Genomic DNA, 26,276 nt, shown 5'->3' with positions numbered 1-26,276 from the left:
AAGGCCATCTGGGCTGCTGTATTCAGTCTCACACCCAGAAAGCACATGTCTTGAGAGGGTACTAGACTGGACTTTATTTCGTTCACAGAATACCCTAGGCATCTTAGCACTGCTATCACATACTCCAAATGACGAAGAAGCTCTTCCTTTCCTTGAGCCAGAATCAGGCAGTCGTCCAAAGAAGGATAGATCTGTATTCCTTTTAGTCTGAAGAAAGCTATCACTGGAGCCAGAACCTTCGTGAACACTCTGGGCGCAGTAGATAAGCCAAAGGGCAATGCAGAGAACTGATAGTGAGAAGTCCCAGCTCGAAAACGCAGATACTTTCTGCAACTGTGTCTGATAGGAACATGAAGGTAAGCCTCCTTGAGATCCAAAGTTACCATCCAATGATCTTTGCCCAGCAGAGGTAAAAGCTGCTGCAACGTCAACATTTTGAACTTGGGAATGTCCAGATAAGTGTTGAGGATAGATAAATCCAAAATTGGTCTCCACGTGTTCCCCTTCTTTGGTACTAGGAACAGGCAAGAATAAAATCCTAGGCCCACTTCTGGCAGAGGGACCGGCTGTATGGCCCCTAGTTGGAGCAACAGAGAAACCTGTCTGTGAGCCTCTATTCTGTGTTGAGGAGGAACGTCTGGCATGCCTTTGAAAGGAGGCAAGGTATGGAAATAAAACCTGTAGCCGTGGTGTATGATATCCAATACCCATCTGTCCTGGGTAATTAAACTCCAATTTTCTTTGAAGAGTGCCAACCTTCCTCCCAAAGGTGCTGCCAGACGAGCAGGCTCTGGCAGCTGAAAAGGTAGGTCATTGGGTCTGTTTACGAAAGGACTGACCCCTGCCCTCACCCGAAGCCTGTGCAGGAGAACTCCCTGTTCTAGGCCGGAAAGAGCCCTGAGCTCTGCCCTTACCACGTCTAGATCTACCCCTAGACTGGGAATCATAAGAAGGATATGTCCACCCCTTAGTAGGCCAATTTCTACTAAACTTTGGAGGCTGGACTTGCAAAAAATCTGTAACAGTCTGCATAGACTTAGCCTTGTCTTCCATTTTCATTAAGACTGTCTCAACAGGAGGCCCAAACAATACGTCAGATTGTAAAGGAGCATCTAAAATCCTTGTTTTAACATGTTCAGACAAATTCTGATCCCTCAGCCAGGCGTGCCTGCGAAGAACAGTCCCAGTGGCAGCCACCCTAGACGAGGCCTGTACAGCATCAAAACCACATTGCAAAGAATGCTTACCCACCTGTTCAGAAACATGGACTAAATCTTGCAACTCTTTACAATCAATACCAACTGCCAGAGTATCAACCTTAGACTTCAATTGTGAAAGGAGATAGTTTTGGTATTTTAACATGTTAAACTGGCAATTCAGAGCCCTTATAGCAAGAGTGGAAGAAGTATAAACTTTCTTTCCCCATCTATCCAAGGCCCTAGCCTCCTTATCTGTAGGAACCGGATTCTTAACAACAGAAGCCTTAACACCCTTAGGCCCCTGGCTAACAGTTTCTGGGTCTGCCCTAGGACTTTTAAAAAGATACTTGTGAACGTCAGGCACCCTGTAATACCTATCCGGTTTAACAGGAGCAGGAGGCAAAGAATCAGGATTAAGAGAAGCCTCTGTAAAAACATCTTCCACTACATCCAAAACAGGAGGTATAGCCAAAGGCCTATGCTGGGGTAAAAACAGAAATTCCCTAAGCCTTTTCCTGGAATCAGAGAAGTCCTGACCTTCCCACTTAAAATGCTCCCTCATGGAATGAAGAGTTTCAGAAGAGAAAAATCCTCAGGAGGAGTAGCAGAAGGAGTAGAATCATCCACATCAGAATCAGAATAAGGAGAGTACTCCTGCAAGTCTTCAGCCGAAGACTCTGAAACATCTGAAGCTTGCTCAAAACCCCACAGCTCAGGCTCCACCCTAGGTCTCTTAGCAGGAGGGGGCATAGAACCCTAATCAAAGTAATCAAATCTTCTGCCATTTTAAGCATATGCTTCTTGGGCATAGTACCTGAAGAGCTAGGGGTAACACCAACTGAAGCTAAACCTGGCCTGCCCCTGGGAGAGGCCTTAGTAACAGAAGGAGAGGGCCTAACCACCTTAGGAAGGGAGGGGAGTATAGTAACCTGAGAAGCCCCCTCAGCCTGACTTGCCTCCTGAGAGGCCACATCTTGCAATAATAAAGTTTCACTCTGTGAACATAAAGAAATCTCCGGTGGAGCCACCGGCTCCACCGACACCTCTAAAGAACCGGCGTCCGGCACAGACGGTTCTTCTAGCCTAGGCTTAACTGTCTTGTCCTTGCGCTTCTTCGAGAAGCGGGCGTCGGAGCATCCGACGGCATTTTATAATTGCACCGCTTCCCAAAGACTAACCTTGCACAATCCAACCTTCTCTTTATAGTGCGTTTATTAAATCTAGCACAAGAGCGACAGCCAACAACGTCGTGCTCAGGCCCTAAGCAAGGAATACACAAAGTATGATAATCTCTATGCGGTATCTGTTTCCCACAAGAAACGCAATTATTAACTTTTTCTGACATCCGGTAAATGACTGAAGCAAGAAAAAACAAAAATATTCCCCAACGGGGTACTTAGCCAACTTTGAACTCGGTCTGAAACTTCTAAATAGAAAAATCTCAGAACGCCAACCGGCACTTGCAATGCTGCTTCTGCATCGGACCATGCGGCAAAAAAGACTGAGGATATGACGCCGGTCATGCGCATTTGTACCCTTACGTCCTGACGTCAGTTAAATGCGCCCTGACCGACGTCAGCCTTATACTTTGATATTCGGGCCGACCGTGGACAGCGGACTACCCAAGTGTTAGGACTGCAGCAATGTGAGATGAAGAACATCCTTCCTATTCCAACAGTATTTTGCACTTTACCAGTAATCACCCCTTACATGTAAAAAGGGGGATCATTAAAGGCCAATTAGTCAGAGCTGCCCGAACGGTCTCTGAGTACGAAGACTTCTTGGATGAATGTGAAAAGATGACTAGTATGTTTAGGGAGTGAGGTTACCCATCTATGTTGATTGATAATATCAAGAGGGAAGTTATTTTCAAGCAGCAAACATGGGTATACAAACCTATTTTGAATATGAATAGAAATGTTACTGAACATGAAGTTATTCGAGTAATAGCATCTCAGGTACATGTACAAGGGACGGCCAAACAGGATATGCCTGAGTCTAGCAGTAATAATTGCAGGGACAACAGCAATAATGATAATAACATTAACAAAACAAATAATAATATAGTACCAGGACGGAGTAAACTTTTTTTGTCCTTTTGTGACTCTTTTCTAGGGATATGATGATCATTCAGGACACTGTCAGAAAAAATTGAAACTATATTTTACAGGAAAATTTGGGTAATGCCCTGGGGGATTATCCGAACTTGGTGTACAGGAGAGGCCAGAATTTAAAATGAATTCTGGAGAGAAATAAGTGCAGGATTCAGGGCAAAATGACAGCCTGTAATATGTGCTCACAATGTAATCACATTTTACTTACAACTCATGTTCAACTGGGTGATAAAAGGATAAATATAAAGGGAAAATACAACTGTAATTCCCAAGCAGTGGTTTATCTGGCTCAGTGTAAGGAGTGCCAAACATTTTACATAGGTAAAACCCAACGTAAGTTGGCACAGAGGATATGAGCACACTTATGAAATTAGACAGGCCAACGAAAATAATGCATTATATAGGCATATTAAAATTCACCCTCAATACACTTTCAAATTTGTAGTCTTAGAGTAGGTGAAACACCACAACAGGGGAGGACCCTGGAAGGTTTATTTAAACACCAGGGAAACATGGTGGCAGATTTTTACTAATGCTAGTTGCCCCCCTGGTTTAAATGAACTAGTATCTATTACCAGATCATTAAACTTAAAAGTTTATGACAGATGAAATTATTCAGGTTGTACAAGTCCTTTTTCTTTTTTATGCATACATTACGTGTTTTTATGAAAGCATATTTATTAACTGTGAATACATTTGAGTAATGTACAAGAGTTTAGTGCTTAATGGATTAGTTTCCAGATTTTAATTGTTGCAATGTCTTTTTAAAGGTTAATTAGGTGTGTGTTCTTTCTATAGGTGTGTCTGTATCAGCTGCTAGTATATAAGAAGGAATGATGGTATTTTCATTTGTCTAAAGAAGTCTGGTGATGTACACCAGAAGAAAGCGCTCATCTCAATAAATCTTTATGGTTTTTGTGCCTGATCCAGCCTGTGCTCATTTTATTTATTTTTTAGTTTGTGTGTTTTGTGGTTTTGCTACAAGTTCAGATTACTGTGGGCAAGACCCTTATTCAAGTTACAGCTAGTTATAGATCTCCCTCCATGGATCATTATGTGCACGAGGCCTACTTGACCAAACTGGAGCCAATCCAAATATTGCCAAACACTTTGGTCATGGGGATTTCAATTATCCCACAATCAGCTGGGAAACCTACTCTAGCCCTAACTCACTAGCACAAAAGTTCCTTGACTTTGTTAACTCAAATGCCCTGGAACAAACTGCTCTAACTCCAACAGATCTGGTCCTCACTAACATGACAAACAGATGCACCACACCAACTGTCGAACCCTCATTAGTTAAATCTGATCACAAATCAATCGCCTTCAAACTGGCACTAACACCAGAACTCACAAAGGGTGAAGTCAGACTAAAAAACTTCACCAAAGCAAATTATACCCTCCTAGTGGAAGGTATAAATGCATTCCAAGCCCCACCCCATCTGGAAGTGATTACTTGCTTAAGTGTATAGACTCGGATGGTCCAAAGAGAATCAAAGCCAGAGCCCCAAGAAAAACAAACCACCCTGGTGGAGATCCAGCATCAACAAACTTTACAACAAATACTCAAACAGTATTTTAAACAGCACTGGCTTTGTCTCTGTACTAACCCTAATTAAGCACTACTTATTCAATGCCTTATTTAAATTAATATTGTATGCATTTCTTGCTCATAATAGTACCTACTAGAGGGCTTTGTAAATATGTTTGACTCCCTGGGCCTCCGCTGAAAATCGACATATATCCAGTTGGACTATCCCGATCAACAAATGTAAAATAAAATAAAATAAAATAAATAAATAAATGCAAAAAGTTGCTGTCTAAGAAAACTAAGGCAAGGCCCCAGCAATGGAAAAGCACCCTCCTCAGCCTCAACAGGCAAATAAGACAACATGTCAAATCCTCTAAGAGTAACTTTGAAAAAAACTTAGCTCTCACAGCCAAGGATAACCATAAGGCCTTTTACAGCTATGTATGTAACCTAAAAGGTAGGACCCAATCATGTGACAAACTAGTGACTAACAGTATCACACAGACCGATCCCACAGAGATAGCAAACCTGCTAGTGGACAGATTAGATTTGGTGAAAACTTCACTCCCTTATCCCCTCCATACTTATCACAGACCTTGCCCCCAACTTCCCCTCACCCTACATATCTGAAGAGCAGGTCTTTAAAGCCTTCCTTGTCTAAGGCAAAAAAAAAAACACAGCCTCTATGGGACCAGACAGCATCTTCTAAACAAACTAAAACATGAACTAGCATCACCATGAAGTATCCTATTCAATTACAGCCTACTCACAGGGTTTGTTCCTGTGGAATGGAGAACAGCAACAGTTATTCCCCTTCACAAAGGTGGCTCAGGAACAGACCCAGGGAATTATAGACCCGTAAGTCTGAACAGCCTCTTCTGTAAAGCCATGGAACGTATCATCATGGACCTCATAAATAAAGACATAGGCGACCTCCAAACCCTGGATCCGACCCAATTTGGCTTTGTCAAAGGCAGATCCTACCTTTTACTTCAAAAATGTGACCAGGGCTATTGATGAGGGCAAATCTGTGTACAGAGCATACCTCAACTTGGCAAAGCCCTTTGACACAATCCCACACTCAGGCATTACCAATAAACTTAAAGTGAATGTAAACACCTTTGTTGTAAGATGTGTTGGCAACTGTCTCACAAACCAGACACACACTATCAAAGTGGGTGACTCCACATCAACCAGCAGACCTGTCATCAGCGGGGTGTCACAAGAGTCAGTGCTGGGCCCCCTACTGTTTGGTATATACTTCTTAGACGTTCAGGCCAAAACTAAGGGGCTGTGGCTGACCAAGTCTGCAGATGACTGCAACTGGGTGCAATTATTGAATTCCCAAATGATGTCAGTATATCAGGAGGTTCTTACGCAGACCAATGACTGGTGTCTTAGTCATGGTCTCAGACTGAATGCAAAGAAACTGATCATCAGTCCCTTTGGTAAAAACAATGTCCCTACACGCTATCAAATTAACAACAATGTCCTATGTACCTATGAAGTGGTAAGAGATCTGGGATCACAAGTAGACTGCAACCTTAACATTGACCACCATGTGTCTACTGTAGTAAGGAAGGATTTATATGTACCACACTTGTTTAGCAAAGGCATCACCTCTAGAGCAAAGGAGGTTATAACCCCTCTTTAATCATCACTAATCAGGTCCATAATTGAGTATAACGTCCCTTTTGGCATGTGCCATACAAAGCACCTGCAGCAATTGGAGAAACCTCAGAGATTTCTAACTAAGAAAGTGAAGGGGCCCCAGCAAGTGCTTTATACAGATCGATTAAAGTCCCTGTCAATATACCCAGTATCGTATAGACTTTTAGGGGAGACTTATGCCTGGCTTACAGAGCAATCTCCGACCCAAACCTAATGAATTTGCTGCACATCCATAAATCAAACGCGAGTAGAGCTATCCGTTCCAGGGACGTATATATGGGCTGTGACTTGAACAGAACGTGCTGGAGGAACATATTTGTCTCCCAGTGACTGTCATGTCTTTGGAATAGTTCATGTGAAGCAGAGAACCTCTATGACACTGTTCAAAAGGAACCTGGACAAGTGGACGGGGCACTGTAAATTCTTACCGGGGATAGCACCTACAACCCTCCTGGACATAGGCAGTCATTATTAAACACAATCCTGGGTATTGACTAGAGTATCTACGATGCTACATTGGGATGAAATGGCTAGGATATAGCCTAGTAACCTTGTATGATCCTATGAGGATAACTGCCACTCTGCAATGTGCTGCCTAGTGAAGACATCCGATTGTCAAGAAAATTTGGTGGGAGAGTGCAGGCATACAGAAGACCATAGGCTAAGGTTGCAGAACAGCATCCCTTGTTGACAGCCTCGCAGGAGGGATCAGGATGTAAAAGCTGCTGCACTTCATGCTGGATGCAGAGGCAAAAAGATCATAGCAGGGGGAGCCCAGCAGCTGAAAAATTTAACTGTTTCATTTAGATTCAGGGATCCCTTGTGAGGCAGAAGGATGTTCCTGCTCAAACTGTCCACCAGAATGCTGGATTTCCCCAGGATGTGTATTTCAATCAGAAACCACTGAGAGGACATCGCCCAAAGCCAAGACTTTATGGGTTCTAGCCATAAGGGGACAGGAACAGATTCCTTCTTGCTTGTTCAGATACCAAACCACAAACATGATGTCTGTTTGAATGGGAATCACATCCTTGGGGAGGAGGAACTGAAAGGCATGCAGGGCAAGAAGAAGAACCGCCCTCATCTCCAAGACAATGATGTGAAGATAGATCTTGAACCTCTACCAGGTTCCTGGACAGTCTTTATTTCAAATGCCCCTGCTCCCACCCACCTCAGGATGGAAGGAGAGATAGATGGATGGATCCATTGTGACAGTGGCATGAGGATGAGGAAGAACAAAAGTTCGCCCTCTACCCCACCAATTGTGGCAGTGACAGATGTTTGTCAGAAGCACTGGGAGACCATGGGGTGTGTGAGATAATGTCAGTGAATCGCTAGAGTCCACTGTAACACCCTCATGTGGAATCTGTTTAGAGGAATGAGACAGATAGATGCTGCCATATTGCCACTGCAGAAAGTTTGGTATCTTGAAGAATGTGAGATGCCTGCAGGTGAAGTGAAGTTAGTCTGGATGATGGAAGCTTGGCTATCTGACTGACTGAATCCAAATGACAGCCTATAAATGCCAGCACGTCCACTGGTTCCAGGCTGGACTTTTTGTTATTCACTGTAATGCCTAAGGGCATTCACAGCTGGAGTAGAGTCTCAAGCTTTGACGAGGAATCCTTTTTAGGAAGAGGTGAGGAGCCAGTCATCCAGGTAAGGAAAGAAAATAGTATCCTTGTAGCCTGAGCCAGGTTGCCAGTACTGCCATAAATTTGGTGAACACCCAGGGAACTGAGGTTAGATTAAAGGGGAGAACCTGAAACTGGTAATGACTGGACCCCAGTCAAAAAGTGCAGAAATATCCTGGAGTGTCTCACTATCTTTATGTGATGGTAGGCATCCTTGAGATCTACTCAGCACATCCAGTCATCCTTCCTCGTGAAGGCAAATGGACTGCACCACGACCACCCAGAATTTGGTCTATTTGATGAAGCAGTTCAGTTTGCTGAGATCCATAATTGGTCTGAGGTCAATGTTTTTCTTTGGTACCAAAAAAGCTCTGGAATAGACCCTGCATATTTGCTGGTCTGATGGGACCACTTGGATGACTCAGATGGCCAGCAGTTTAAGAATGTCTACTGATGTGTCCTTCGCTGATGGGATGTAATGTTGGGAAAAGATTTTTAGGAATATTTTGAAGAAAACAAAAAGGGAATTTTACAGCCTCTGGACATGACTCTCGACATCCATGCATTTGAGGAGATGGCCTCTCAAGCCTTTGGGTAGAGAGCCGAGTAACACTGATTGCCTCCAGAAAATGGCAGTTGGGCAACCTTTTAGGAGTGCTGAAAAGGTCTTCCAGAGAAACCTCCACAGAAACCTTGGTTTTGCAGATTGCTTCTGTTGTGTGGGCAGCATCTATTATGTTTACCCCCTATACTGTATGTGTGTATGTTGGGGGGGGGCTTCCTCAGGAGTGTCATGGAAAGTCTGTTGTGCTTTATAAAAAAATGGTGCTTGCCCCCTTATGATTCCTGGAGTACAGTTGCTGAGAAGTGGGACCAGATCCAAGGAAAGGATGTTTTGAAGAAGAGGAAAGGGGAGAAAAGAACACAGAAATGTCCCTTTCCATGGGAAAGAGAAGGTGTCCATTGTTCAGGCTTCCTTGTAGGGCTGAGTCTTAGAACAAAACACTCTGAAATGATGGTTCAGACTGGAGACAAACAGGTCTATCTTTGAGGTTCCCACGAATGGTCAATCGGTAAGAAGGCATTTCTGTTCAACAGACATTCATGAGGGTCTGCTTTTGATCTGCTCAGGTGATCTGTCAGGTAATACTATCCTGATGATATGTATACTGTCTTGAGGAAAACAATATGTTGAATAGCAAAAAAATATGTTAAATAGCAATGTCCTACACAATCATTGGGAGTGCACAGGTGGTAAGATCTTGTACTCCCCCGTTTGTTGATACAGCAAATGACAATGATATTTTCAGACAAACTGAAGTGTTCCCTGACAGCAAAGGTGGTAGAGAAACAGAAGAGCAAGGATAAGTGCTTTCATTTCTTTTAAGTTTATATGCTCTTTTCTGTCCTCTTTTTACCAAAGTCCCTGTACGTTGAAAACTTGAATAAGCTCCCCAGACTTTCTCTGATGCATCTGTGAAAACATTTTGTAGAGAAGAACTAGAAAGGGCACTGCTGGATTTGCCCTTATTTCAGTGATCCACAAATGCATTCTTTCTTCACAAAGGGCAAGAGGGGAATTGGGAAAGAAAGAGAGGATGGCAGTACTGTGCCCAGATGGATTTTAGGAACCACTGAATTCTCCTTGTGCCATCTGGAAACTTGAATCATCTGTATAGTACATGTTATGGATCCCAAGGGATTCAGAATCTCTCCTGCTGAAGTCAAAGAAAGGTTTGTCAAGGATAGAAAGTAGTCTGTCAAGAAATGGATCTTGTCTGGCCATCAGAAGGGATATATTGAGATGGTAATGAGAGGGAAAAAGACTGGACTTGTTGAAATTCAGAATAAAGCCTAGCCCCTGGAAAAGATTTACACTAAACTGTAAGTGTTGAATAACTTTATGAAGGGAAGTGGCTTGAATGAGAAAGTTGTCCGGATAAGGGTATGTGTTGAAACCTTGGAACCTACAGAAAGCTATGACAGTGGATATGCACTTTGTGAATACTCTGAGAAAAGTGGAAAGCCATAGGGCCAAAGGGCAATACAGTAAATTGAAAGTATAATCCCAAGGAACAGAATCCTAAACATTTGCTGAAAAGAGGGAATGTGAAGATAGGCATTCTTGAGATCTAAGGTAACCTAAAAAAATTTCTGGAAAAATTTAAGGAAGAAGATTTTGGAGTATTGACATCTTAAATTTTGGAATCTTCAGAAAGGTGTTCAGGGTAGAAAGATATGGGATCAGTTTCTAAGTACCTCCTTTTCTTGAGACTAAGAATAACCTGGAGTAAAAATCCTTTCCTTTTTTATGAATATGAAAAGGTTCTATAATGTCATGATATAAAACATCTGCAGTGACTGGAGAAACCAGATGTTGTTTCTGAGGCAAATGTGAAACTGAATATCAAACAGACAGAAAATTCCACTGAAGCGTGTAGCATTTTTGAATGATTTTCAAAATCCAGGAATCTGTTGTAATCTTTTTCCAAAGGGGAAGTCTGAGAAAAAGTTTGTAAGATTCGAGAGAGTGTGGTTGAGGTGGGGGAGGTAGTCAGCAGCTGGAAGATTTCTTGTTTACAATGATTTATCTGAAAAGGGGTCTTTTTTTTCCTTTGAAATCAGATTTAGGTTTATCTTCAAATTTCTTCTTGGATTTTTTTTTTTGTCTTTCTGCTCAGTTGACTTTTTATGGTAGAAAGGGGCCTGATTTGGATGGCTAATTTCCTTGGAATTTTTGAACAGGGTATAGAAAAAAAATGCTTGAACCCCTGCATAATTTTGCCTCTTTTTTCCAAGTTTTTCTGTAAATCTCAGAAGAAGAGGGTACGAAAAGGAAGTCTTTATCGAAAAGATAATCTGAAAGATTCACTTAGACATCCTCTGGGAATGACTGGAGTCTTAGACAGGAGTACCTTGTCAGCAGAGAACTAGTGGCAGCAGCATTGGTGGAAGAAACATTTGTCACATCACGTGCTCACCTTATAAGATGGTGTACAACCTGAGCAGCAGAAGAAATCATATTTTGTAAAGCAGTTTTTTGAGTCAGTTTCAGAAAGGTTATAGTGAACACTGAAAAGCCTCTATACACTGAAACACTACTTATGCAACGTGTTAAAAATACAGTAGAGACAATAAAATTTAAGTTTGTTGCAAGCACCATTTAAAGGACAAAAAATGTTTTTTATATATATATCTATATATATATACATACATACACACACACACACACACACATATATATATATATATATATATATATATATATATATATATATATATATATAAACACAAACACACACACACATATATCTGTGTGTGTGCGCGCGCGCGTCTGTGAGTGTTTATACATGTATACAGAATTCTTGTTTTTACCTGGAAGAAAGTATTGATTTCCTTTCCATTTGCAGTAAAGTTCAGGAGACCTGTTGCTAGGTCAACCAAGCAGCCGATCACAAGATCCACATTGCTGACTCTGGTCTGTTGGGTGTTGCTGATGAATTCACCACCCCATACCATGTAGCAGTTGCTGCGTTTCATACTGTAGGGAAAAAAATCAGGTTACTACAAGAGCATCCTACTCATTAGGCTGTTTTAAACAACAGCTTTACCAACATCTGTTACTTCTGATAGGTTTTTACAGGTAATATCACAACAGGGCAGATATGCATGGCATTGTGCCATTTACTTATATAATCAGCTGATGTACATAAACCCAAGTGATTCAATTCTGTCATTGTATTAAATTAATGTTATTTTACTTCACATAAAGATTCCAGTGAGAAGCATAGTTATAAAACAAGAAGTTACATAATACCTGTTGCTGTTTAGGCAGATATTTTTAACATAATTCCTTGTATTTCCTGTGATAATACAGCAATATACTTCTCTTCATTCATGCATGGGTGATTTTACAAGGAATATTTTTTGATGATGTGGACTTTACTGCTTCCCACAATGACTTACAATTTTCCTTTGTATGTTTGAAAAGTTTGAAAAATTCAATAAAAATATATTTGAAAAAAAAAAAAAAAGATTATTTTATAACTACAAACTCATAGTACTGTGATGTCAGGGCATATCCAGTAACAACCCAAGACTCCTCACTCATTTAATAAATTTCAATCAGTTGTCCCCATAAAACACCCAAGAAGTCAAATAAGGAGCCTGAAGATTTGAAGAGTAGTACGCACCAACACTGACTTGGTTTTCTTCAGACTAAGCCATGCTCACCTTTGACTTCATCAGCTTAGAAGAGAACTCAAGAATCTTCTAAGAGCTGAAATCAGCCAATTGTTCTTGAAAGACAGAAGAGTGAAGATGGTTATCCATCTAGAAAACAGTGATACTGCACCTCTCTCTCCTCAACAAGGCCTCTCTTAGTGGTACCATATATGCTGTGAACAACAAAGGTACCAATACTTAACCCTTTGAATGCCATAATTCAGTAGGGGGTTACAAAACAAATAAGTCCAAACTCCAGCCACAGAGAGCACTTTTACATATATGAGTCAAACTAGGAAAGGTTTGTTTGCAAAGTCCACAGTTATTATGCAGGCATTTAAGAAGGACACCATTGTCCATAGTGTTGAATGCAGCACAGAGACACCAGTGAGACAAAATTAAAAACAGCTATTGGCTTGTTGCCACTAGGAAGTCATTCATAACTTGTAAAAGGGATGTGTCATTACTATACCAAGATCAAAAGCCAAACTGATGAGGATAAACAAGGCCATAAGATGTCTAGTAGGGCACATTCTCAACAACCTTGCCTATAAAAGTAAATTTGAGACTGGATGGTTTGTTAAATAAACAGACCAAACAAGGGTTTCTTTAACAAACAATTATTTATGTAAAAAAAATCACTAGACCAAGGACCACCAAGCATGTTGTAAAATGCTTTATAGCATGAGGGTCCAGTCTGCAAAAATTCATCTGGAGATCTGAAACTGCATTAGTTTCCTTAGTCAATACAGCCAACATATGGGTAACACTCACCTAATTGCCGTGACTTGACAACCTTATCTGTGAAAAACTGTGTGGATCTTCACACTGAGAAAAGTAAAAAGTTAGGAACAATGGGTTAGGCCGCACAGAGTGGCACAACAAACTTAACTAGACTATCTGATGCTGCAGAAATGTCAAAGGCAAGACATCTGCTTTCTTATACAAGGTCTCTCCATGGCATGCTGAATACAGCACACTTTAACTCTGTCCTCATATATGGCAGATTTCCTCCATATGCACTCTGGCCTATACCTTGTCTGCCACATGTTGTGAAGATAGCAACCATACCACATCTTATCAGAAATGGTAGCAACACAATACACAATAATAGGGGCTAACTAATCCACTGCAAAGGTCACTATGATATCATATATGGTTATATCAAGCTATAGAAAAAGCCAGTGTCTTTCCTCTGGAGTTGTTGACACTGTAATACAAGTGGAACTGGCTAAATAAAAGAATTAGGTACTGACAAGATATATTAAATACCTTGTGACCTCACTTCTCCACTAGCCCAAGGAGGAAGTGAACCAAGCTATGGTCAGACCAGGAAGCTTGCTGTATCTCCAGCTCTGATGGAACCATACCTGGTGAAAAGATGAAGTCAGGATCTAAAGTAGAAAAGACGCTCCTTCACAGATAACATTTCACCTGGCCTTCTGCATTACAAAAAACAATGTGCTATATGCCATTGTGAATGGTGCAGAAGGACAGATCCCTGACCACACATGAGGTGACTGGAGTATCATTAAAAAAACAATGTAGAACATGCCATGGTGAATGGTGCAGAAGGACAGATCCCTGATCACACCCCAGCTGACGGGGGTGATTAGAAAAAACAATGTGGTATACGCCATGGTGAATGGTGCAGAAGGACATATCCATGACTGCACCCCAGTTGACCAGGGTTTCATTAGTGGCCCAAGTGATGGAGGAGTTAGAAGGGTAGGGGTGAGTGGTTGATTTAGGCTCACTCATACTGGGAGAAGGGAAGGCAATCCATTCACTGTACTAATGGAACATACTAGAAGTCGAGATGAACAGCACAGAGCACTCAGTATCAGAGAGATAAGGATGACTCCTATCGGGAAGGGGTTTGGGCCATAAAAGAAAACCCCTAGTGGCTGCCTGGATGATGGCCTTCTAGGAATGAATGGGGTGACCAATTGTGAGAATGCTAGTGATTGACAAGCAATGGATATGAAAAAAAAAGAAAACCCAAGTTGATATGACTATGGATATCTTGTGGTTCATGAAGTTATACAGCCATGTTGCAATAACCAAGACCAGAGCAAAATCCTGTATGAAATCACAGATAATATCATACTTGATAAGGATTGGTCTGGAACTAAACAACAAAGCATGAAGCACAACAATTTCCTAGGATGGTCGCAAAGTAACGTATAGAGCACACTGTCATCTTTTAATTACATTACCACCTGGAGTGGTACTTGGTACCCCTCACTTAAATCCATCTATTCTGATCTTTACAGGTTGGAGGCCAGCCCATTCTGTGCCTCCCCAAGCAATGGATTTCATAGTAGTGAGTTAGTGGCAATGTGTCATTATACTGAGGGATGGAAAAAACAATTAAAATCAGTGGAGGTTACTAGGAAATTCATACTGTACAAAAAAAATCACAGAAAGGAGTCCAGATCTAATGTCAAAATTCTTAAATACTAAAAATAACAGACTTCCTGCTTGAAAGGCCTAAATCTAATATGCAACATCAACAAAACCTGCTGGAGAAACAGGTTTGTCTCCCCGAGGCTACCCTGTCTCTGGAATAGACTTCCCATACACGTCAAACAGAGTACCTCACTGACCCTCTTCAAACGCAACCTTGAGGAGTGGATGGGAAACCATAAATTTGTCCCAGGGGTTCCACCTTTGTCCCTCATTGACAGGGGTAACAGGTGGTCACTGGCTTTCTTTTTTGGGGATAAACGCTTGGCTAGCCATGTAAGGGCCCCAGGGCCATTAGCCTAGTACCCTCCTATGATCCTATGACAGGCAGAGCTATTGTCAGTCAGGAATAGAGGCTTACATGGATTCTCTAACCTAAGGGAGAGTCTAGCTGAATAAAAAGAGGTATGGTCTTAGTGCCTAAAGCATTTAAGGATGATTATTTATTAATTAAAATTAATTAATTTTATTAATGTAACATAAAATATATGGAGAAGCAACTTGAAAGGTGATGAAACCAGCCCAGACCAAACCTGATATGAAGAAGGGAAGGAATCCAGAACTGACAGAAGGCATATCAAAGAGCATTACTGATTCTTATATCACAGGAAAATGTTCTGGAGAAAATATGCAACCTTATACAGATGCAGACAGCTTTAAGTTAATCTGAAGTCATGAGTGTAAAGGCAGGTTGGAAGGGGCAAACATGAAAGTATGCCTTGCTTCATTATAAAAGAAAATATGATAGACTACAGCAGAAATGGATGCACTCAATCTGGAAATTAAAAGACTAACAAGAGCTTGCTTGAGGTGGATTAATTTGGACTGACACAAAGTGAAGTTTTTGTAATATGTGTTATTTAAGATTGTAGGCTCATCTAGATATGGGAAATAATACGTTATAGAGAGAACTTGTTGGGCACTATTTCTTAAACCAACTCTGGGAAAATCCAAAGACCAATTATTATTACATTTCTCAATTAGATTCAGGGGTTACTGACTGACTCTTCCAACTGAACATTAACCCATATACAGTTCACTGGATAGCTGTCAATCAAACAGAATCTTTACACTTAAGCCCAGGGTTGTCTGCTCTAGGCAGAAAAGCATCACCAGTACTGTCCCACTTTTGGGGCCTCCTTCTCTTTGACAAATACTTAATGTGGAATGAAAGCTGGTATAAATAGACCATGATTAATAAAATTTGGCAATGATTGCTAGCTGGGGACAGTTAACAAATTCCATTCTGTCACTCAGATTCTCCAGCAAAGGCTAGACCAAACAAATACTCGTAGTGCTATACATAGGCTTACACTCAATGTTAAGAAATGATAAACAGTTTTCCGTGATAAATTATGCAGATCATGTAGATTAAATTTCACTTCAATTCAACACAATCATCAAGAACTTGAGTATGTTTGTTGATAAAAGGCAATCCCTTGACCACCATGTTTCTACAAGGTCCAAATGTATTTTTCCCTTGTTAGGCCTTCACTGAACACAATGCCCCATTTGGCATGCGCCTCTTTAGGCACCTGAACCAACTCAAAATACTTCAATGTCTCCTCAACAAAATAGATCTCAGATCTCAGTACTATTAGCTGCTCTGCTAGACAATATCCCTGTCATTCTACTCAGTGTCATACAGACTGCTAATGGTGATCTCTGCTTAGACTTCTGTTTTATGAATGACCCTGCACTCTTTGAACCCTTTCATCTTAGCAGAACCTGTGATAATGCAAACACACACTTATACATCTAAACCTGTGCTACCATATCAATACCAGATGGCAGGACAGGTACCTAATTCAGTGTTTTCCCCATTTCTCTATCATATGAATCATCATATTGAATAATAAACAACTGTTCACTATCTACTAACCACAAAGGGCTGCTGGGGTCAGTCTTTATTCCAATAATGTAGCTAGAACTTGGAATAAAATTACTGTATCAGTCAGGTCTATCACACACCTTCATCTTTTCAAACCATTACTAAAAAACTTCTTCTCTGCCTCCTGTCTTTCTCCTGCTCCTCATCTGGGACATAGCTCTCTAACAGACTTCATTACTTTCTTATACTTCCCTTTAAAGCACTAAATCACTTAACCTGCTTATTCCCATCTAAAACCTCACTTTATTGTACTTCTTAAGTTATTATACCTACGTCTGATTAGCACAACCAAACTACTATTCCATAACTGCTTCTCTATTAACACTCAAACTTTCTTATATCTTTTAATACCTCACTCTATTATATTTTTTATATATATATATATATATATATATATATACACACACACATATATACATATAATATATATATATATATATATATATATATATATATATATATATAAATCTATTTATATATATATATATATATATATATATATATACACATACATATATATATATATATATATGTATATATATATATATATATATATATATATACACACATATAATACAATCAGTGCATTTTATCATATTATATTTGGTTCCACATGTTCAAATATCATTGTCACCATGTCTTTGGAGTTTTCCCGGTCTATATTAGAACACGAACTTTCAAAATTTCAAGTATTCTAATATCGACCCATTTTCAGCTATCAAAGAAACAGAAAAACAAATTTTTTCCTAGGGAATGAATTTGGTTGTCCGTTTCTGTTGCTTCGGTATTTTCAGTGCTGTGGTGGAAAGTTACGGGTCGGGTTCAGGTAAGTGTGCAATTGTGTGGATGTGAGGGTTAAGGTGTGTTAGGTGAGTTAGGGCGCGGATCAGGTAAGTGTGCCATTGTGTGGACGTTAGGGCGGGTTAGGTGAGTTAGGGTTAGGGCATGGGTGAGGTGACTGTGTGATAGTGACGGACCTTAGGGTTAGGGTTTGGGTTAAGGTAAGTGGATAGTTAGTGGTGTATGTATAGTTTAGTGTAGGGTTAGGTGTGAGTTTAGGTGTATGTTTGTAGATTGCTGTTTGTTTGGTATGCTTCTGTCGTGTGTATGTGTTTTGGAACAGCAAATTTTTTCCCTAGGAAAAAATTTGCTGTTCTGTATGCTCGATGTTTTAAATTTTCGATTAATAGGGTTTGATATTAGAACATTCGAAATTTTGAAAGTTCGGTGTTCTTATATAGACCCAGTTTTCCAAATGAATCCTTTATGTGCACCCTTTGTGCCTTTGGCACTGATTCATGACTAAAAATGCTCACTTGGCTAACAAACAAATAAATACATACTTAAATAACAAGCAAATAAATAAATACAAATTGTATTTATTTATTTTGCTTTTGTTTACTGGTTTTGTCAAAACTCCCCTTTTTAAACATACATTCAATAATATATATATGAACAGACATTACATAAAAAGAAGTTATGTACCTACCATAACGTTCCATGTTAGTTGTCTTCATCTGGCCTTCCTTCTTGTTGGTTGGGTTCAGAGCCGATCCTCGGCTCCGACTCAGCCATCTTCAATAGCTCGAGAGCTGTTTACTGGCTCAAGGCTACCCCTTATCCCATAATGCCTAGCGATAGCTACCCAGATCTCGTTTGAAATAGCTAACTCCAGACATAACAACATAATAAATCAGTCAGGAATCAGTTGACTATACCTACCATATTCTCTTAAGTCAATAAAGGAAACCAGAGAACACACAGCCAGTGAAACAGAAAAAAACTCCTCTGGATCCACTAGGACAGGGGGATGGAGGGTGGGACACAAGAAGGAAGGCGAGATGAAGACAACTAAAATGGAATGTTATGGTAGGTACATAACTTCTTTATGTTAAGTTGTCTATCTCGCCTTCATTCTCGCTGGTTTGGACAGCATCCCTAGCACCTGAAAACCTGGGTGGCTCAGTGGAACAGACTCTTCAGAACAGTGGAACCAAAGTCGGCTCTGCTCCTGGAGACCATATCCAACTTGTAATGAGAAATAAAGGTATGAGTGTTTGCCCACGTGGCAGCTGCACAGATGGAATCCATGGGCAACCAACACTGGAAGGCTACAGAGGTGGCCAAGGCCCTAGTAGAATGACCTTTCAGTTTAATAAGTAATTGTTCCTTAACTGATAAATGAAAGAAATAGTGTGCGACAACCATCTGGACAAGGTTACCTTGGAAACTGGGAGACCTTGTTTGCCCAAGACGTAAGAGAGGAATAGTTGGTCCAACTTCCTTACTTCTTTAGTTCTGTGCAGGTAAAAACGCAATTGCCTATGAACGTCCAATTGGTGTAGTTTGTATTCTGCCTTGTTGGTATGATTAGGGAGAAACACAGGAAGATCTATAGATTGGTTTAAATTACTTTCTGAGCAAACTTTAGGGAGAAACGAGGGATTAGTCCTCAGAGCAACCCTGTCCTTATGAAAAACCAAGTATGGAGGACGAACACATAGCGCCTGAAGTTCTGAGACACGTCTGGCTGAAGTAATAGCTACCAGAAAGATTGTCTTCCAAGATAGGAACTTGATAGAGCAGGATGCTGCTGGTTCAAAAGGGGGCAGAATTAAGGAGATTAGGACAAAATTAAGATCCCAAGGAGGAGGGGGTTCTTTCACTGGAGGCCTAAGAAGAGTTGCCCCTCTCAAAAAAGCTTTACATAGCTTATGAGACATAATGTTAGTGTTCGAAAAATCAACATGAAAGTTAGAAATGGCCGCCACTTGTACTATAATCGTAGAAGAAGCGGACCCGGAATGAAGCAGTTGAAATAGGAATTCCAAGATTTTGTGGACTGGGGCTGAAAAGGGATCCACATTCCTAGTCTTCGCCCAACAAGAAAAATGTTTCCATTTGCTAGCATAAGTTTTCCTCATTGTAGACTTGTGAGAGGACACGATAATGTCATGGACTGCTGGGGGAAATGCTCGGAAGCCTGGCTAAGGTTGGAAGTGGAACAATTAAGCTGTGAGCTTAAGAGTTTTGAGGGATTGATGCAACCCGCCTGACTGATGAACCAGGAGGTCTGGAATTGGGTTCACAGTCCAGGGTTGATCGAGAAGGTAATGGTGCAGGAACAGGAACCATATCTGTCGAGGCCAGTAGGGAGCAATGAGGATAATTTTGCAACCCAGCGATATTGCTTTCTGCATAAGTTTGGGTATCAGAGGGAAAGGCATAAAGAAGTCCCTGGGGCCAATCGTGGACTAGTGTGTCTCTGGGTGTGTGACCCGGAAGCGGAAGAAGGGAGAAGTAGTTGCTGCGTTTGCTGTTGAAGGGGGTGGTGAAGAGATCGCAGCAAGGCTGTCTCCATTTGCGGAAAACAAGATTCGCAACTTCCTGATTCAGAGACCACTCATGAGGCATGAGAATAGCTCTGCTGAGCCTGTCTGCTATGACGTTGGATCTCCCAGGGATGTGCGTCGCAATCAGAAAACGTTGGGAGGAAATTGCCCACTGCCAAAGTCTGAGTGCTTCTCGACACAGGGGGTAGGACCTGGTTCTGCCCTGCTTGTTGATGTACCACACCACTGACATGCTGTCCATTTGAATAGCAATAGTCCCAGGAGGAAGAAAGTCTTGAAGCGCTTGCAACACCAGGAGCACAGCTCTCATTTCCAGGACATTTATGTGCAGATGGTACTCGTAAGGTTGCCACGTGCCTTGGACTGTCCTGCCCACCCACCCTATCAGGGAGGCGTCTGTCATCATTGTTGCTACCAGAGGGGGTTGTATGAAAGGTCTGCCCTGAGTAACTAGTGGGGAGACCATCCACCAAGAAAGGTGCCTTTAGCATGCATCCGTGATCATGATCTTGTAAGTCATGGTTAGCTCTTGGAAAGACCACTGCGTAAACAGAAGCCACTAAAGAATCCTCATATGAAAGCACGCCAGTGGGATTAGGAGAATGGCTGTTGCCATGGAACCCAGAGTTTGAAGGACGTACCTGACTTGGATCCTTTTGCTCTGCATCAGAACCTGTACCTGCTGACGAACTGACACCCTTTCTGCTGGTAGCCTTGCAAACATATCCCTAGTGTCTAAGTCTGTTCCTATGTAACTGATAGATTGACAGGGCAACAAGGCAGATTTTTTGAAATTTATTGTGATGCCGAGCTGTGAGCAGATTGTGGTTGTGTAGTCCCGTGCTTGTATGAGTTGATGCCTGGTGGTAGCAGTAATGAGCCAGTTGTCTAGATACGGAAACACCTAGAATCCTTGATGCCTCAGGTGAGCCGTGACCACTGCCATACTTTTGGTGAACACCCTGGGGGCTGTGGTGAGACCAAAGGGCAGAGCTCTGAATTGATAATGACTGGCCCCCAGCCAGAAGCGAAGATATCTCCTGGAGCGCCTGTCCAACTTTATATGATAGTACGCATCCTGAAGATCTATATTGAACATCCAATTGTCCTGACCCAGAAAGGGTAGAATGGACTGTAGCTTGACCATCTGAAACTTCATTCTTTGCACAGACCTGTTTAGTCTGCTGAGATCCAGAATCGGTCTCCAGTCCCCTGTCTTTTTTGGTACTAAAAAGAACATTGAGTAAGTTCCGGATCCGTGCTGGTCTGCCGGGACTGCCTGGATGGCTCTTTTTTCTAGCAATTTTGAAACTTCTATTACTGCTTGCTCCTTCAGATTGGGTGGAACATCTGGGAGGGTCTTCCTTGACTGTAAAGGGGGCTGATGGAAGGGAATTTTGTAACCTCCGGATATAATGGACCGTACCCATCTGTCTTGTGTTAAAATTTGCCAAGCTTTTGGGTACAGTGAAAGTCTTCCCCCGACTGCCTCCAGAGTTGAGCAGCCGGGCAACCCTTCAGGGATGCTGGAAGGGCTTATCAGAGAAGGATTCTCTGTTGCCCTGGTTCTGCGGACCCCCTCTTCCATGAGGGCGGCATCTATTATTATTGTTTCCCCCTCTGCCTCTGGAGGAAAAATCACTATGTGTGTCAGGCAAGGCTCCCTGAGATTTACAGAACCACATCTTACCACTCTTCTGACCCTTGGGGTAGGGTCTAGAGGGAGTGGAAAAATGGACTCCCATGGCAGAGAGAGTCTTGCCTTCTTGCTCACACCTAGTCAAAGTGTCTTTCACCTGTGGTCCAAAAAGAAAGGAACCATCAAAGGGAGTGTTGGTGAAGAACGCTCGAAAGGGTTCCGCAAAGTTACACAGCCGCATTCAGGCATGCCTCCTAAGGGCCACCCCGGTACCAGCAGCTCTACTCGCCCCATCGGCTGCATAGGAAATGAGCCTCATGGAGGAGTTAACAACAGAATTAAGCGTTGCTAGCTGGGAAGCTACCTTGGCTTGTGATCCCTCAGCTGTTGGATCTTGGAGGGTATCTCCGAGCTCTTTAAGGAGATCCCTTTGAAGTCGGGTAAAATGACAAGGTAGTTCAGTGACCTCATAGAGAAGGTCGCTGAAGCGAACATTTGCTTCCCATATCTGTCCATCGTCCTAGACTCCTTGTTAGGGAGATGGACAGACGAAGAGATCTCCGCTAACTCTTTTTTAGTGGCTGTTGCTACCACCATAGCATCAACAGGGACACCTTTCAAAAGGAACTGCTTATCCTGGGGTGCTGTAATAAATTTACTAGGTCTCCTCGGAGTTGGTTCCACTGTATCCGGAGCAGACCAAGCCTTTCGTGCCACCACTGTCATAAGTGGATCGAAAGTCGGAGACACCCAGGAGGTAGAAGGTCGGGAACCGAAGGCATCCAAAAATACAGACTCATCCTCAGAAGGGACTAGGGAATTCCAGTTCCCCCTCTGCTTAAGCATTTCTAGGATGTCCAAGAAGGAAACATCTTCAGAGGGGGATCTCAGGGACCCTTCTGAATCATCTAAGTCTGTATCAAAAGTGACAGACTCATGGAAGTCAATGTGCTTCCTCTTACACTTTTTCTTCCAAGGGGACTCTTCTGAGTGATCAGGAGAAGCCTCAGAAGAGGAGGAAACACCCAATGGGGTGTCCTGGAGGATCAGTTTCCTATGCTTGGGGTCTGGAGGAGGAGCAGAGGTTGGCACAGGCATCACAGGGGATGGAGCCGGTGGGGCTGATAGTGGAGCTGACTCAGGGGATAGCACACTCCGCATGACATCGAAGGCGTCCCTGCCACAATGCAGAGAAAGCTCCGATTCTGAAAAAAATAGGAATCTTTCTCCGCACCGAGAGAGATGGCTCCGATGCAGATGTAGGAGCCGAGCTCACCTGCACAGAAGCTCCGAGAGGGAGAATGGGGTCGGACAAGGGTCTGATGCCACTCGCCCCCTCAGAGCCATCGAGGGAGCCCCAGCGCCCAGATCCCTCGATGGAAGGCACCACTGAGGGAATCGGAGCCGACGTCGGAACCGAAGGAGATACGAGTTATCGGAGCCGACAGTTCCACTACTCAAACTCCGGCTCCGAACTCATTGGAGTCGGAGGAGGAACATTGAGAGAAGTGGACAGAGCCGATACCTGCTGAGGAGGGCTGGACAGCAATTTGGCTAGTGCCTGCGACTTTAGCAACCTACTGATCAATCTCTTCACATCATGATCCGACAGCCTAGAGGATCGAGAGGAGTGAGAGCATTGGTGACTACGCTCGCTCTGAAGTAAAGGAGACCGAGGAGCCGAATGCACCGATTCTAGTAAAGGGGACCTCAGCCTCTTGTGGTTCCTCGATGGCTCCGAAGCCTCTGATGGAGCCGACGGGGAGATTGTCTTGTCGGTGCCAGCCGGAACCAACGTAGAAGGTAAATCCTGAACCAAAGACGGCTCTGAACTTGGAGCTGACGGCTTAGTGGATTTAGGGGATTTCACAGGCTGTAAGCTCTTGGCTGGTGAATCCTGGGGTTTTAAAAGACCCCTAAGAATAAACATTCTTACGCTCCTGCCGGACTCTTGGACTAAAGGCATGGCAAATAGAACAAGAGTCCTGCAGGTGCACAGTGCCTAAACAATAGACGCAAAAGTGTGCCCATCTGTCAGAGACATTTTCTGACAGCATGAGTCACACTTCTTGAACCCAGAAACCTTGGATTTCTTTGACATCCTTAAAAGTAGAAGGAAAAAGAATTATAACAATAACAAGCAGAAGCAATATACAGTCTACAAAAAACACACTACTATAAAGACTATAGCTAAAGGTTTTTTGTTTTTTTTTAAGATAATAGGAAAGCCTCTAACTTAAACGGCTAGCCTATAAGAGAAAGGCAGAAGGAAAGCCTCTAACTTAAATGGCTAACCTGACAAGAAGAGGAAGGGGGAGGGGTGGGGGGAGAACTCTCTAAGTTAAACGAGTTCTACAAGAAAAAGGAGGGATACTACAAGCTAAACAACTATCTATCACAAAAGCAAGACTATCGTTAATAATAATATACTAGAAGGGTTGAATTCTAGTGAAGAAAGTTATACAAAAAATTTTATACAAGCCTGAGCCAGAAAAACGACACCTCGCAGCTGAAGCGGCAAATGAGATCTGGGTAGCTATCGCTAGGCATTATGGGATAAGGGGTAGCCTCGAGCCAGTAAACAGCTCTCAAGCTATTGAAGATGGCTGAGTGGGAGCCGAGGATCGGCTCCGAACCCAACCAGCAAGAACGAAGGCGAGATAGACAACTTAACATTAAGCATTAGCAATTACACATACATTTTCAGATTAGATTAAATTTATATGAAAGTAGAGGCTGCTGTTACAGTATAAAAGACACTAATACCTTAGTAGATGCTCAACACTGAGCATTAGTTGAGGTGTATTAGTGGGTTTATCAGACAGATAGTAGATCATGTGATTACTGCTTAGAAATTCAAAGAAACTGAAGTTAGAGAAAGAACTAGGTAAGTTAGAAAATGATGATAGTGTAGTTAACTGGTAGGTGTAAAGCAGGTTCAGAGACAATTACACATATGGATGGTTATAATAAGGTTTCAATTAGAAGTACAGAGGTGGGGATGAGCACTGCCACAAAATAATGAATATAGCTGGGAGATGCTACTAAAGCTATTTAAACACTGGTGAAGACTGGTTGTGGGGCATAGGATTCCGAATGAAGAGAAATTGTTGGATGATATAGCAAACTGGAAATAACAGTTTAATTTATCCTGGAAATGGACATGACCAGATCCATTGATTTGATAGGTGTAGTTTTAGTTGTGTTTTAAAAGAGTTTGCATTATGAATGGATTTCACTGGTTGTGGGATGTGGTTCCATAGTTTAGCTACACTATTTGAATAGAGAGAGTCACCTGCAGTATTAGATGATTTGGTTACAGTGATTAGTGATTTTTCATTAGACCATAAAATTATACTGGGAGAGTAAATCTGTATTAAGCTGTTAAGGGCTGGGCAATTTTCTGGCTTATACATATGAAAGTTTATGTACGAGTTTGTGGTAGAAGATGATACCAAAAACTTTTGATAAATCTAGGAAGATGGTGGAGACTAGGTTTCCTGCATTTCTCTGGGTGTTGATAGTATTGACAAAATTCAGCAAAGCAGTAGTTGTACTGTAATGTGGACAGAAGCCATGTTGGGTTGAAGACAGAAGCTAATTATCTATTAGATAGTTGAGAAGATACATGCAAATACAATTTTTCTAATATTTTTTCTACTATATTTGATAGGGGAGATAAACTGGCAATTGGCTTATAGTTTGAAAGATCTGTATTGATTCCACCCTTGTGCAGTGAAGTAGTGAATGATTTTTTTCCACAGGAAGGTGACTTTGTATATGGATTCGTTTATCAGAATGGAAGCTGGATATGTTATAGCCTCATCTGCTACTTTAAGATGCTCACAAGGTAGACTGCCAGGGGCGGTTGCAATAGGTTTTAATTTTTTGAGGTATTTTTGATATTATCTGTGGGAAGTGGTTGGAAGGAGAAATGTTGAAGGAGGTTACCTGATTGAGTAGGGACCTCGAGCTTGGTTATTGCTCTGGTTGGTTGATGACAGTACTGTCTGTATGGGACATTGAGTTGACGACAATACTGTCTCTATAGGATATTGAACTGCTAAGTTATGGTATTATTTTATTTCTGTCTGTTTGGTGTTGGCTCTGTAGCTTGTCCCAGAGCTAACAGTTTTATTGACTGAGGCAGAGAACAGTTTGGGATTATTAGTTTGTATGTTTTGATTGACTGAGTAGTAAGTTTTCTTATCTTTAGTGATACGTTGTTTTCCCAGGTTTTGTAGTTGTCTAAATACTAGTAGAGTAGGAGCCGATTTATTTTTTGTCCAGACTTTCCATGCGTTGTCTCCTTATTTCATGAGTTGTTTAGTTTGAGGCAGAGTTGGCTTTAACTCTTTTATTTTTTTTTGGGGGGGATAGTATGTTAGAACACCTAGGAAGATTTTTGTTGAACTCAGAGATAACATTATCTATGGGCTGAGTCTTTAGTGATTCCCAGTTAAGTAGTGCATTAATAAGTGTCTTCATAAAAAGTAGTAACTCTTCTTACCAGACTGCAATGATGTGTTTTGGGATTACTGATATCGTATG

General features: G+C 41.8%; 1 protein-coding gene across 1 annotated transcript in view; it reads right to left on the bottom strand.

Annotated features, from left to right (window-relative positions):
• The window catches only part of LOC122794026 (ryanodine receptor 1-like), a 2,146,276-nt gene that overhangs the window by 1,201,658 nt on the left and 918,342 nt on the right, over nucleotides 1–26,276 (bottom strand). The window contains 1 exon segment of the mRNA XM_044062140.1: nucleotides 11,525–11,690. Within this exon segment, the coding sequence (XP_043918075.1) occupies nucleotides 11,525–11,690 (166 nt within the window).

The sequence above is a fragment of the Protopterus annectens genome, chromosome 1.part0, assembly GCF_019279795.1.
Source record: "Protopterus annectens isolate FY-2018-M chromosome 1.part0, PAN1.0, whole genome shotgun sequence".
Taxonomy (NCBI): domain Eukaryota; kingdom Metazoa; phylum Chordata; order Ceratodontiformes; family Protopteridae; genus Protopterus; species Protopterus annectens.
Note: the sequence above shows the minus strand (reverse complement) of the source record. Positions and strands in the feature narration are given on the sequence as shown.